The 15,091-nt window shown below is 39.1% G+C and overlaps 1 protein-coding gene across 1 annotated transcript; it reads left to right on the forward strand.

Annotated features, from left to right (window-relative positions):
• The first annotated feature begins 1,948 nt into the window (after window positions 1-1,948).
• Window positions 1,949-13,617, forward strand: LOC134496912 (vomeronasal type-2 receptor 26-like). Its single transcript, XM_063302628.1, has 5 exons — window positions 1,949-2,212; window positions 3,279-4,133; window positions 5,405-5,632; window positions 8,183-8,309; window positions 12,722-13,617. Exons 1-5 carry the CDS (start codon window positions 2,075-2,077, stop codon window positions 13,615-13,617), a joined length of 2,244 nt encoding a protein of 747 aa, XP_063158698.1. The 5' UTR covers window positions 1,949-2,074.
• The last annotated feature ends 1,474 nt before the right edge of the window (window positions 13,618-15,091 follow it).

Genomic DNA, 15,091 nt, shown 5'->3' on the forward strand with positions numbered 1-15,091 from the left:
TTTGCAATTTCAAGGTTTTTGTTAGAATGATGCCTACTTATGTAATTTATGTGGCTGTACAAATTGTATAATTAAAGACAAAAAAATTAAATTTCCATTTAACTAAAATTTCTTAAGAAATAGACAATCCCTGTTCCTAAAGAGTACTTTCTATTTAGGTTTTAGTGTAGTTCTATTATTTTAACATTTCCCAAGGTTATTTGTTATATCAATAGGGTTAAATAAAGACATTATAGTTAATTTAGTAATACCTATCTTTTCTTCTTTAACATGGCAGAAATGAAAAATTATCAGGATCTCTTTTACAAATTATCAAGATGGTTCACTCTGTATTCGTCCCTATCTTTTTTAAAGAAATTATTTTCATATCAGCTTGATGTGAATCATTGCTTCTTGGTCTGAGAAACCTGAATGACAATTGCACTGAAAATTTTATTAGTTGGAAAGTTGGAAACAACTGGGCATAAGATTATCCCCTCTATTATTATGAAATTGACTCTGATTTTCCATGCATCTGTTCCAAATCCCAGGGGACCCATAAACCCATATGGTAAGATGCAATTACTGTTCCCCAAGACAATCCAAGTTATTTGTCAGTTTGATCACTGATAAATGCAGAATAACTGCAATTAATACTCCTGAATGATTTCACCAGGACATTGTATCCAGACATGCTCACACTCTGGCTGTAGGATTATTTCCTTGATTATTCACCCATTCAGCTGGGTGTTCTGCATTCTACAGTAAATTTCTAGGGCCTTTTTGCAATGTGTTGTAAAACTACAATCCATTTTTTTGAAGATAACGAGTGGAGGAAAAGAGGCAAACCACCTGTCCTTTCGATTATTGATGTATCAAACTGTCGAGTTTTGATTTTGAGACAGTTGAGCAAACCATATCAAGCTGTGCTGCCTCAAAGCAGCCAAATGCTAATGCAGAATGGCCAACTGGCACAAAGGGCAACTAATGTATGCAAGCTAGTGGTATTCTTAGTGTTGTTACTAATATCAATGCCTCAAGCAGTGTGCAAGGTTCCTGGTGTTAATTGCAATGTTATTGATCCTCTTCCTATTCTTCACAAGTACTCTCAGCCTGGAGATATCACCATCGCCAGCATTATTTCCCAAGTCTATACTTTTTCCAATCCAATTCCCTTTGACCGTCACCCTTCCGATGAACTTCAAGATGTAGTCATGTAAGTTTTTTACCTCGTACGTTTTCTAAACCACCATTAATTCACATGACACAAAGGACAATTTACTTTGAACTTCTAGAATACATTGTATTCACATATATCTTCATCCCATTAATCAAATAGTTGATCTTTATCTTACTCATTGATTTTGTTATTCCATTTCTACGGCTGTTCAACTCGCAATTCATCTTGTTTCCAATGCTCAGCATTCTAAGAGATATGATCATACCACAATAATCCATGGTTAAGGCCAAGATCTCTTTCTAGCAATTCTAATCTATTGTTCCTTAGGAAGACTTATTGGAGTGGTTTTCTTTGGCTCAAGATTTAGTTACTTGGTTTTAGTTCTCACTGAAATCTGAAGATCCGTAGCCAGAAGTCACTTTCTGCAGTGTGTTCAAGGGTACCAAAATCGCTCCTCTGCCTTGGATGAAAATCACTGCTTGAAGATGGTTTGGAGAACATGGACATATCTGTATCCTAAATAAAATATAGCTTTCAAATTGACACCCTGTGCTTTTTAGGAATACAGAGAAATAAAAGTCATGTTTGCCAATTTTATTTTTCCATTTTAATTTTCAATGACAGATGAATAATATATTCTAATATACTTGATGGAATAACACAAGATATGACAGCCAAATAATACACATTTTATGAAACAACAAAATATAGAACTGAAATGTAGCATATATTGCACTCTTTAACAACGGATTTAATTCTCATGACAGGGTTCTCTTCCAGAGTTACCAGTCTGTTCTGGCCCTGGTGTTTGCTGTAAAGCAGATCAGTGAAAATCTCCAGATCTTGCCTAACATCACCCTTGGGTTCAACATCTATAATAGTAATTTCAGTCCAAGCTGGACTTTCCTTGCCTCAATGGAACTTCTTTTCATGCACAGCACATTCACCCCAAACTACAAGTGTGACTTGGGGAAAATTCCTGTAGCAGCAATCGGAGGACCTGACATCTGCCTCCACATGTTGAACATTCTGTCAGTCTACAAAATTCCTCAGGTATTCCCAGGACCATAGAAATATCTCTCAGTTCACATGATATTCTATTGCAATACAGTATATTGGAAACACTGGGTTGTGGAGAGAGGAAACTGTCAATTCAAGTACCAAGAGAAATGTTTCAAGATGAGGATAGACTTCAGGGGGTTGAGGAATCCTTTAAAAGAGGTAGCTCACAATGTGTAATAGAAAGGAGAAAAGAGCCTCTTTACGAATTATGAAAACAGCTGCATCTTTGTCCAGGCTCTCGTGGCTCCTGTGGAAACTGCTCCAGGCAGTATCTGCCTCAATGTACCTGCTTGCTGGAAGAAATGTGCATTCCAAAGTACTACTTTTGAAATATTTGTGTGGCTCCTATAAATGGCTTCAGTTTTTGACAACAAAATAAAGCTCATCATTCATGTGCAGAAACGTTGTTTATTATTTCCCCCCAGGTTTCATTAATGTAAATCTTATGTAAAAACACACAGTGGATCAATGGATGTGTCTGCCTGTGTGGGACAGACAGGGCCCATTTGGGAAAGGTGGTTCAGGAGTTCTTGGTAATGAAATGGCCTTTGTCATTGGCAACCCTGAATGAGATCATTTTGCATCCTTATTCTCCCAGCACATACTTTCCCAAAAGGGTCTCCAGTCTTTAATCTTAGATTCTCAGAGGTGCTCTGGGCACCACAAAGGGACGGCTAGCCTCCCTAGGGCACATTTTGCATGTTTGATGCCATGACCCCGTTTCTTAGTCCCTCAGTAGCTTAAATAATATCAGTTAGCTATTCTTTCGCTTTAAGTTGTAGCTATTAGTCTCCAGGTCTGAAAGTTTCTTAATAGAATAAAGAGTCTGTCTGGGACTGTGAAAGAGTCCATGTTGGAGAGAATAGGATGATGGATGAACATACCCTATCACTAGTTTAACACATAAATACTACAAAAATCACAAATCAAAACCTGGGTTTGAGCTCGGTTGATGTTTAGAAAACAGCAATGCAATCTGGAAAATGTACTTTTATTTAAACCAGGAGAGGGACACACTAACTGGTGTTTTTGTTTTGCTTTTTACCAAATTCTCTAGCTCACATATGGCTCTGCTCCAGTAATGAATACAGAAACCCATGGTCTTTTTTTACAACAGATGTTCCCCAATGAGGCCTTACAACACAAAGGAATCCTCCAGTTACTGCTGCATTTTAGATGGACATGGATTGGAGTTCTTTCTGTGAAGGATGAAGCAGGAGAAAGGTTTGTACGGGATGTACTCCCCATGTTTTCTCAACATGGAATCTGCTTTGATTTTATGGAATGGTTCCCAAATTTAGCTTTTTACACTGATTTTATGGAAGTGATGGATAAAGGACTTGAAATATACCAAGCTGTCATGAAAAGCACAGCCAACGTGATAATTGTGTATGGCGAGATTCAGACTATGACATTTTTAAAATCGTTTCTTCGTTTTTCAGAAGTGGAAGACATACCAGTGAGTACCAAAATCTGGGTTATGCCGGCCCAAATGGATTTTGCATCAGTATCTTTTAACAGAAACTGGGATATACATTTCCTCCATGGTGCTTTATCCCTCTCTGTTAACTCAAAGGAGGTGTTTGGATTCCAGGAATTTCTTCAAAGCAGAAATCCAACCACAGAACCACATGATGGGTTTATCAGAGATTTTTGGGAGCAGGTGTTTGCTTGCTCATTTCCCAACTCTAAAAGGAATAAAGGGACTGAGAGCATTTGTACTGGAGAAGAGAAATTGGAGTCTCTTCCGACTTCTTCTTTTGAAATTAGCATGCGTGGCTACAGCTACAATATGTACAACACTGTCTATGCTGTGGCACATGCTTTACAGTCAATGGATTCCTCTAAATCCAAGCAAAGACATTGGATGGATGTTGGGAAACAGAAGTTTCAGGACCTACAGCCATGGCAGGTAATGTCTAGAGCAGAGAACCTCAGGAAAACCTATCATATTTACATTTGAAAATTCTCATTTAAATCTTGAAAATTTCTCCCCCAGGAAATCTACCTGGTCCTTTTCTTTAAATTCCCTTTGCAGGGGAAACTCAGTATTCACAGAGCAATCCCAAAAGGCACAGTACATGATTACCTACATGCACATGCATCCAAGCAGAAGTGCATTCGTGCACACATACAGCACGGTCCATTTCCATCTTGCTATTCCATCTCTGAACAAGCACTGTTCCTAAAACATAACAAATAGAAGTAGACACTAGTAAACCAAATCATTTTTTAAAGAAAAGCAGATATACTTTTCTACATCCTGTAATCTACTAGCAGCCGTCCTCACTTCCATTCCAGGCATCCATGTCTCCCTACATTGCCATTTTTTCTTTGAAATCTCTCTGTCTCTTTTTGTGGACCTGATCAAGCCCATCCAACCATAATTTTGTCCGTCTCCCACTTCTACTGATCCCATTCATTGTTCCTTCTGCTTCTTTTTAATTCCATCTTTATTCATTCTTCCTAGATGACAAACCACTTCAAAGTACTTGTTACTTGTCCCTCATTTTGTATTTAATCCACATTTATCCAGCACTCATTCATTAATAACCCTCCATATATCTTTCAAAAATAACCCATTCCATCTGCATTTTACTGATTGTTATATTTATTCTAACATCCTGAATTGTTTGTTCCTCTTTAGTAGCCATTCTTCTAAGTTATAGTACATGTATCTGTGTACTTGATCTAGTTTCTTGATCTATTAACGTTCACATCCATATTCCTTATTGAATTTGATACCTTCCTAGCAGCTCCTGTAAATCTTTGCTCTGATGCAAAACCACAACATCATCTGCATGGAAAAAGTGCCTGCATTTTCTCATCATGAACGAGCACATTTCTAATGTTACTGCATTATATACAGTCTGTTGATACTTGATGCTATTAAATCCCTTAGCCTTTCTCCCAGTTCAGTTAACTAATCACTACATTTTTTTCTCATGCATCCCTTAACTTCCATCATTTACTTCTCTTTTCACACTCAGAAATGAAAACACAACCTTCTAGCTGCATGTCTGAGTTCATAATTCACTCCTAAATTCATTATGTCTTTTCTCTGAATCAATAAACATGCAATAATCTTTCTTTCTCCCATTCATACATTTCTCAGTGACCTGCTGAAGAGCAGAACAATGACTCCCTTTCTGATTTCCCTCTTTCTGTCTCTCCCCAATATAGCTTCACCCTCTTTTGAGAAGTGTATCCTTCAATAATAGTGCGGGTGAAAAGATCTCCTTTGACAAAAATGGACAATTTATTGGCGGACTGGATATTATAAACTGGATCACTTTTCCAAACCAGTCATTTTCCAAGGTAAAAGTGGGAACGATAGACCCCTTTGCTCCTCCAGACAAAGTCTTCAGTATTCATCTGGATTCCATCACATGGCCAGACAGCTTTAATCAGGTTAGAGACATGGACTCTCATGAATTATTTTTAAACTGCATCTGGTTTGATTGTCTCAGACTCAAAATATCCTCCCCAATGCACTGGACCCTAGACAATTGGATTTTTATATCTCCCTATAAGGGTTGGGGAGATGTTTTATTTTGAAAAAAAAATATCCAAGATACAAAAGTGAAACATAGAAACATACATGTGAGTTCCTTCTATGTCCTCTATACTCTAGAGTATAGAGTATACTATACTCTGTTTCTTTTGATACTATACAGTGTTCTCTCTACTATATTCTACTACTATTCTATTATGCTCTATGCTATTACTATTGCTATTATATTACTAGTATCACTAGTATACAACAGTGTTTTACTCTTACAGACCCTGATCTGTCTTTAAATCCTCTCTCTCTCACTGGGATTCCTTCTATTGGTTTTCTTCTTCATTAATGCGCACCAAGTGCACCAAGCACTTGAACCTTCCCAACTATGTGCTTAGCTTTGCTTTCCTGTAGCTCTTCTTTTTCCTCTGGATGCTTCAGTCTCTGTGAACAAAAAAAACTCCTTTTATTTGGCTGCTTTCTCTGGTGGTGGTGCTTTCTTCTTCTGCTGCTGCAGACCTTCCAAACACACACCCTCCCCCACCTGTTTCAAGCTTGCAGCATTTATTAACAACTCTGCCATGCTGACACTTGGGAGAAGGATCAAATAGGACAGGCGGGAGGCAGCACAGGTGCCTGAGTTGCTCTTCAGCAGCCTGCTCTTCCGCATGGACTTCTGCCTTAAACCACTTCAGCAAGTTCAAATCAAAAGAAAATCCCCAACCTTTGTTCAAAGTAGCTTCTTAGCTTAATCACTGAGTTGCACTCAACTTTCTAATGCATTTCTCTCCTCTTGTAAGAAACACGTAGCCTTGCTTATGATTTACTGTGATCTCTTGCCCAATGCGTGATGATTTTCAGACCTGAAAGCAACTCTAGAGATTAAGCAGTGAGTTCTTGATTTGGATTTTGGCAGAGCAGGAGCAAAGTTCTATACTGAACTAATGGTGGTCTCTGAGTAGATCTTTCTCTCTACCTGATGATTTCCAGAACATTCACACAGCATTCACACTTACAATGCTGAATATTTTACTATCCATGCTTTGGTAAGGGAGGTTTAGTAGCAGTCATCTTCAGGATTCCCTGAATCCATGCTTGGATGGGTTACTTGAGACAGATTCAAGAGTGTTATTATCGTTCCCCTCATATCCCTTTTAGGGTTCAGATTCAGTGACTGCCTTCTTAAAGAACCAGTGGTGTCCTTCTGTAGAGGACAAGAGGCTCTTTGTATTAGCAGAGCAGTCTACAGAAATTGCTAGGAAGAGTGCCAAAATTTGTGGAATTGGGATTGCTGAAACAAAGATCTGGGTCTAAGTTTGGATAGTTATGTTTAACTAGTTCTGCATGAAAGTTTTGTCAGTGATTGTATCGGTTTTATTTACCAGATCAACTCTTCTTTTGTTTTATTGGATTTTATTGGATTTACTGGATTTGACTGTTTCTGTGGTATATCCAGAAGCTACAGCTGGTCCAGAATGTGGCTGCTTGGACAATCTTGGGTGTCCCAAGATAACACCTTTGTTGTGTGAGCTGCACTGGGTCCCAGTTTGCTTCTGGGTCCAATTCAAGGTGTTGGTCATCACCTTTAAAGCCCTACATGGCATGGGGCCAGGCTACCTGAGGGACCTTCTCATCCATATTACATCAACCCGCCCCACCCGGTCATGCAGGGAGGGCATATTATGGGCCCCAACTATAAAAGAATTTCATCTAGTGGGGTCTTGGATGTGTGCCTTCTCTGCTGTGGCTCCGGCCCTTTGGAAGATCCTTCCCCCAGAGGTGAGACAAGCCGCCTCGCTCCTGGACTTTTGCAAAAGTTTAAAGACCTGGGTTTGTCTGCACGCTTGGAATGGGAGAGGGAATAATTACTCCAGGGGATGGCTAATGCCATAAAGTGATTCTGAGTGGCCTATTACACTCAAGGACTGATTAAGATCTTTTCGCCCTGTAGATTTTATTATATCTGAATTTTTACTGTATTTTGTATTGTAATGGTTATTGTAACATTTCAAACTGTTTTATTTTAAGCCTCCCAGAGTCCCTCTGTTGGGTAGAGATGGGCGGGAACAAATTTATAAAATAAATAACAAAAATAAATAAATATCACTGCAAATCAATCAATCTTATTATCACCTCTCAAGCAAGCCTGCTTTTGGCAAATGGATGTGTGTGTCATATATTTCTATGAATGGCCACACCCCACTATTTTTTAGTTAGATACAAAATTCTTGATCTGAACTGTAATCTGCAAATCAAATAAGGGCTATTCTAGCCGTGATGTTGGAATAAAGAATAAAGATCTTATATCCCTTTTTCCTATACTCTGCTGTCTTCCAGTAATGCTAGGCTGCATCTATAGCTCCCAGCTTGCCCTAGCCGTGATGACCAGATCTTGATGTCTGTCAATCATCTCCATCCATCTGAATACTAAAGTATTATTCTTATTCTTTTGGGAATAGACACAGCCCATTTCTCTGTGTAACAACTATTGCCAGAGAGGGTATAGGAAGACCAAGAAGGAAGGGAAGCCATTTTGTTGTTTTGATTGCCTTCCTTGTCCAGAAGGGAAGATTTCAACTGAAAAGGGTAAGGGACACCATTTTCAGAGATTTTGGTAAAACAGAAAAAAGAAGGTGATGGGAGTGAATCAGAATGTGAACAGATGTCTGGGCAGGCATGCATTCCTCTTCCTTGTGAAATTATTCACAATACAAAAGCTGAGTGAGTTGATAAGGATACACTAATTTAGACAGGGTAGACACAGGAAACTGTCTTGATGAACTACATCCAAGGAGCAAATGCGACATAAAACAGGTAATGTCAGGGTTGCCTCGTTCCCCAATAAGACACGGACTCACTTAGATGGGGCTAAGGATTTCCGTTTATTGGGTACACGCAAAAAGACGGGAATGTGGGCGTGGTTGCGGGGTACCCCGTATACACCCGCGTGGCAGACCTTGTCCCCCTCCATCCCCCATTGTCCCACAAGGTGGATCCGTATCCTTGATGGGCGATCTGGAAGCAATCCTGGTCTGTTGATGGGCGATTAGAGTGATCACCGCTGGTTTCCTCTGTCTCCTTTCCTTGTCCGGTGCAGGTGTGTCCCCCAGGGTAATGTGTGGAAGTTCCGGTGATATGTTGATGGCTCCTCTGGTCCAGGCAATGGTGTGCCTCCTTTGTCCTTGTGATTGCTTTTAGTGTTTAAGTGTTTAAAGGATTAGGATTATCCCTTCCTCCTCCCTGAAAGGCATGTTCCCCGTTGGGATGCATGGATGCCTTGTAACGGGGGACATGACAGGTAAGGGCTTTGAGTCACCTGTTAAGTTCCCAGGAGCTGGATTCTTCCCTGACCAGCATGGAGCATGTTCATAAGAACAATGCCATTCTAGTCAATCTTTAACCCTGCTGGCTACAGGGATAGCTGCATACATTTTTGGCAACATCTGTGAATTGGTTTGCCAGCTCCTTCTTTCTGGGGCTGAAAGAGAGTGATTTGCCCAATGTCCCCCAAGTGTTTTTCATCTCTAAAGGGAGGACTGGAATTCATGTTCTCCTCAATCCTAGACAAGGGCCTTGAAGCACTACAGCACCCTGGCAGCCAAGTCAAGGGTCCCTTAGTAATCAGTGAATAGGCTTGTATCTGAGCTTCACTGTAAAGTCTCTGCATCAAAGCTTTCTATTACTACTGTCCTTTTCAACTATCCCTGGCCAAATGGTCTCTGCGTCATATTGTTCCAATATTGTAGACACCTTGCTAATTGACATACTTCTGTGTGTGGCTGCATACAAATTTGAGACAATGGGATAAATTAGCAGGGCTGTTTTTTATTCCTCCCAGATGATGACATGGAGATTGGCATGTCTCGGCAGATCTCATCTGGGCAAAATCAAATCCCTTTTATATTAATCAATTGATTAATTGGTTACTTTTATCCCATTTTCATGTTCATATCTCAGCCTGTGTACCTCTGAATAGGGGTCATGTATTGATTAGTGTCATAGACTATGAATAGATTTGGGGTAGTGGTTTTTAGATATAGATGAATGTTTTTAAGGTCCAGAAGATCAATACCCAAACCATAACAAAAACTGCATGGATCAATACCGAAAACACAAGAATCTTGACACCAGATGACTACTTGGACTGACCCATGAAGTTTTCTTGGCAACATCTGAGAAGTTTTTTGCCAGCATTATCTTCCTATAACATCTGAGAGAGAGTGACCAGCCCAAGGCATGCAGCTGGTTTTCGGGTCTAAGGAAGGACTAGAACTAACAGTCTCCATACTTTTCAGCCTCAATAGGTAAATGAAACTAGAAAAAACAACACCACAGGAAGGCTAAAACTCCTTTGAGATTGGTTAAGAGGATCTTACAATTCTGGTTCTGCTGGACCTCTTCCCCCTTCTCATACTCCTGCCTGAGCTACTTCCAAATGTTATCTCATTGCTCTATATTTTTTTAAAAAAATCAGCCCCTTGTGCAAGGCTAACAGTTTTTGCATACTTCTCTTGAGGACATCTTCCTTGCTCTCTACACTACTTCTCATCCAGCACCTTTAACCACTACACCAAATGGGCTGTCAGGTGAAATGCCATTTATAATTAAGCAAATAAGATTGCACACATAGCAATGAGTATATTGTTAGGAGACTTGAAAGAACAGGTTAAGGGCTTCTGGTGGGGAATGGTGGACTGAGCAGCTGTGCCCGTGTGCTTAGCAGGCAGAGCTGACAATGCGGTAACTGTTTTTGGGCTCAGGCAGGTTCTCCTGAAGCCCAGAAATGTTCTGCAGGTAAAGGAAAATACCTGGAATCACCCCATCTGTCTTCCAGACAGCTGCTTGCAGCCAGAAGATTGCAAACAGCATTTCAGGTTCGACTGGTAAGAGCTTAGCTGAGAGGCAGGGGATGCCATCACTTCCCAAGCTGATCTGTACCCTTTTAGGGACACTAAGACTGGCCACCCCATTTCTAAAACACCCAACTTATATTTCTTTTAAGTACATGTACCTCAAGAGAGGCTTTCTACAGCAAGGAGAATCTGATTCTCTGAGTGCTTATCATTATTTTTGGGATTACTTCTCAATTTTTTTTTAAAGTGTTGGATTCCATTTTCCTTCCAAATATAAAGGAGTACTGAGAGTAAACAACTGTCTTCCTGTTATTAATTTTGTATTAAGTTTGAAGGTATTAACATTTTCCTACACGTCGAATCAGCTGATTTGAACCTTCAGCTGTCTGTTTTCACCTTGCCTTGGGAACTGTCTGCTTATTTCACTTTTGCTTGCATAAATACATTTTGGAACTTTTTCATATCCTCGACATTCACTGGTTAAGCTCCTAGGGAGTGCCATAATCTACTGTGTGAGACATGGAGGATTTTAAACAGACATTTTTAAACATTTTTTCTGACATTTACCAAGCTTTTATGCAAGATATTCAGGACATTGTGGAAAATATGAGGTCTAAAATGTGCCATCAGGTTGGGGATGTGGTGGATGAAATTGAGGAATTTAACAGCAATAGAAAAGTTTTTTTTTTTGGTTGGGATTTCTATTGAGATGCTGCATGAAGACTGGATAGTGGACTTGGAGAAATTTAAGTAAGAGAGAGATCTGCAAGCCACAAGTGAAACTTACTTTTTGGTGGAATGCCATGAAAAGAAGCTGGAATTTTTGAGGGGGGCCGTTGGGCTGTTTGATTCTTTTAAGATAAAAGCTTTGTGCACATTGTGGGGATATGTACATGCTCCAGTTTATTTTGAAGTGGGATAAGGGTTAAATAATGTTTATCTGGTTTGCTTTAAGGGTTTGATTGATGTCATTTGCTTTTTAAGATTTGGATTAAGATGATTATTGTTTAAAAAGTGTGTTTATTTGGATGGTTTTAAGGATTTGATTTAAGGTTACTGTTTCGAATTGTCTTTGTTTTTAGGGTTTACTAAGATTATTAAAACTGTTTTATTATCTATAATATTGGATAATCTATGTGCTTTTTAATTTGATTCTTTTTAGTAGACAGAAATGTATAGAATAGTGATAGAAATCAAATAATTAAATATGTGCTATGTTCTGGAGGGGAGAAAGGTGTTTAGGAAGTTTATATGAATATATATATATATATATATATATATATATATATATATATATATAAATAAATAAAAGGGGAGGAGTAACTGTACGTAGTGATTTTTATTATGTGCCAAAGTGGAATGATTTATAAAAATGTGGTTTTGGTTTAATACAGAGTAAGAGATTGGGTATGGAAATTTTGGTGTATCCTTGCTGTTTAAAGTATAAAGGAACATCTTTTTTCTAAATTTGAAAAAAAAAAAAAAACCTCTTCTGTTTTCCAGCTTTTTAGTTCCTTTTTCCTTTTTTTGTAGTTCTTTTTTTCCCCTAGTTTTTACTCTTCTCTTGAAACTTGAAAGAAACAACAGGTTAAGGATAGATCATCTTGGAGAAAATCTATCTATGTGGTCACTAGGAGTTGAAAACAACTCGATGGAACATGATAAATCAATCAGTCAAAGTAAGATTCCATATCAGCTTCATTGTAAGGCCTTTGCGTCAGAGCTTTCTAATACTACAGCCCTGTTCATTCATCCCTGGCCAATAGACATACATTTATAGTAGCAGCACACAATTTGCGATGATGGGTAAGTTGGCATGGTTATATTTATTCCACTCAGACAATGCAAAGAATGTTGGCAGGCTGACAGTTTACTTCCCATGTCCCAGCAGATCCCATTGTTTTGTATTACTTAACTTGTTCCTCTGGCCTCATTTTCATGTTCATATTTCAAAATAAGCACCTCATGGTCATGTTCTGTGAATAGGGGGCATGTGTTGATTAGAGTAACAACAGATTTTGGGTGGTTGTTTTTAGATAGAGATGATAGTTCTCTTGGGCTGAGCCCTTCATGGCCATGTTCTGTAAGGGGTGGTGTGTTGATTAGTTTAACACAATATAAACAGATCTTTGGTGATTGTTATAGATAGAGATGACTGTGCTCCATGTCCAGAAGATCAATACCCAAACGTCAACAAAGACACCTGCATTCCAAAAGTTATCTCTTTCTTATCATATGAAGAACCACTGGGGATGAGTTTGGCTACTTGTGCCCTTTCTTTTGCTTTCATCACATCTTTGGTGCTCAGGATCTTCATTCAACACAGGGACACTCCCATCGTGAAAGCCAACAACAGGAACCTCACCTACATCATCCTCATCTCCCTTCTACTCTCTTTCCTTTGTGCTTTGCTATTTATTGGGAGGCCCAATCAAATTGTATGTCTTCTTCGACAACCAGCTTTTGGCATTATCTTCTCAGTGGCGGTTTCCTGTTTGTTGGCCAAAACCATTGTGGTGGTCCTAGCATTCATGGCCACCAAGCCTGGGTCCAAAATGAGAAGATGGGTGGGGAAAAGAATGGTGAGCTTCATCATTCTTTCCTGCTCTCTTGTTCAAGCCACCATTTGTGCCTCATGGCTGATGACATTCCCACCATACCCAGATGTTGATAATCACTCCATGTCTCAGGAAATTATATTAGAATGCAATGAAGGGTCGGTGACCATGTTTTACTGTGTCTTGGGCTTTATGGGCTTCTTGGCCGTTGTCAGCTTCTCTGCAGCTTTTCTAGCCAGGAAACTACCTGACAGTTTCAACGAAGCCAAATTCATCACTTTCAGCATGTTTGTCTTCTGCAGCGTTTGGTTGTCCTTTGTTCCAAGCTACTTGAGTACCAAAGGAAAATACATGGTGGCTGTGGAGGTCTTCTCCATCTTCTCCTCTAGTGCTGGCTTACTGGGTTGTATCTTTGCCCCCAAATGTTTTATCATCCTGTTCAGACCTGAACTGAACAGCAAGCCTTTGCTCAGCAGGAGGTAGTCCTGAAATTCTTAATCATTGCTACCAGGAACAAATATAATGCCAGTGGAAATGGAAGTGGGATGAGAGGAAATGAGATATCATGAAACATCTTCTCAATGTCTCTCACATTCTCTCCATGGCATGAAGGCAAATTAAAATGATTCTCACAGGATAAGCTTGATATCTATTAGATCTACTATTTCTGCAGATTCAGATTCTATACAATGCACAGAAAGGCCTTCCTTAAGTCATCATGATTTCTGAATTCTCAGATATGGAAGTTGTGCCTGGAGGAGGGGAAAAAATAGTGTTATCTTACCTTTCTGTCCATTTTTCACTGTAAATTCTTTAGATTCCATTAATACTCAGGGAGATCTGAAACCATGGAATAGATTTTCAGGCATCTTGGCTAAAAAACTAGCTTCATTGCAGGGAAAAATGAAATCATACAGCACAGATTATTTTTCCCAATGCAATGCATCAATATCAAAGCCTTGATATATGGATATGCTTTAGATCTGAAATGCTAGGCTTTTTCCTCCTATATTTCTGAATCAGGGGAGCCTTAGCCATTATCCTTATGCCTCTGGGAGGTCCCAGATCTAAGTTCATTTGAGCATCTGTTTGACGTGGAAACTGCTTTGATATTATGTTGAAAAAAAATAGCATATATGAAATTGATTTTTTTAGAAGCAACACATTACTCTGCTGTTTCCTGTGAAAATATCACAAAAAAAAATATTGTAGCTGTGGATGAGAAAATCATTTTCCCCACTACTTTTAACATAGAATGAAATGTCCAATGGAATCAACTGGATGGGTTAAAAAGTTAAATAAATATACCCACCATGGAAAGCATGAGTTGATAGGTGTTCATAAGCGATGGACAATGTGCCTTTTCATTCTTCTCCCCATTTCAGATAGGTATGTAGCTCTTCCCACTATTTAGGGTTTCAATTTCATATACAATGTCCGAGAAGGTTTTTACAGTAACCAGTAGAAACTACAATGATTATGTGGCAAAAAATGTTTTGTATGTGTAACAGACTCAGTAATATTTTAGTCATTTCCTCTAACATTTATTGTAGTGTCTCTCCCTTCATACTGAGCATCTCTTTGAATTCAGCAGCTCATCCTCTTCTTTCAGTTGTTGTTGTTATAGGAGCTATTCCTTCCATTTTGGTCTCTTATCTCTGTTTTGTCAAAGCAGCCAACCTTCACACAATGGAACTCTAAATGACCCACTTGTTGGCAGATGCTGGGAAAGCCTTTAGCCCAGGAGAGGTCAAAAAAGTCACACACCAAGCATTTCTATAAAAATAATTTATTTACAGAAAGCAAAACAAAAACAAAACATATATAAAGGACTTAACTCCCTTGGAGCAAGCCTTGCTTGGCTACATTGCCGGCAGAGAGAAAAAAAAAAAGTAAGAACAAGTCCGGGCAGGTTTCCTACCCCCAGGCTATTTTGCATGAAGCACGTGAGAGGAGA

This window comes from Candoia aspera, chromosome 4, assembly GCF_035149785.1.
Source record: "Candoia aspera isolate rCanAsp1 chromosome 4, rCanAsp1.hap2, whole genome shotgun sequence".
Classification (NCBI taxonomy): Eukaryota; Metazoa; Chordata; class Lepidosauria; order Squamata; family Boidae; genus Candoia; species Candoia aspera.

Bases quoted from the DNA above. Each gene is read 5' to 3' on its own strand.
- LOC134496912 (XM_063302628.1), top strand. From the start codon at position 2,075: ATGGAACTTCTTTTCATGCACAGCACATTCACCCCAAACTACAAGTGT. The intron at 2,213-3,278 runs GTATTCCCAGGA...CAAATTCTCTAG, and splicing joins CAGTCTACAAAATTCCTCAG to CTCACATATGGCTCTGCTCC. The intron at 8,310-12,721 runs GTAAGGGACACC...TGATTGTTATAG, and splicing joins GAAGATTTCAACTGAAAAGG to ATAGAGATGACTGTGCTCCA.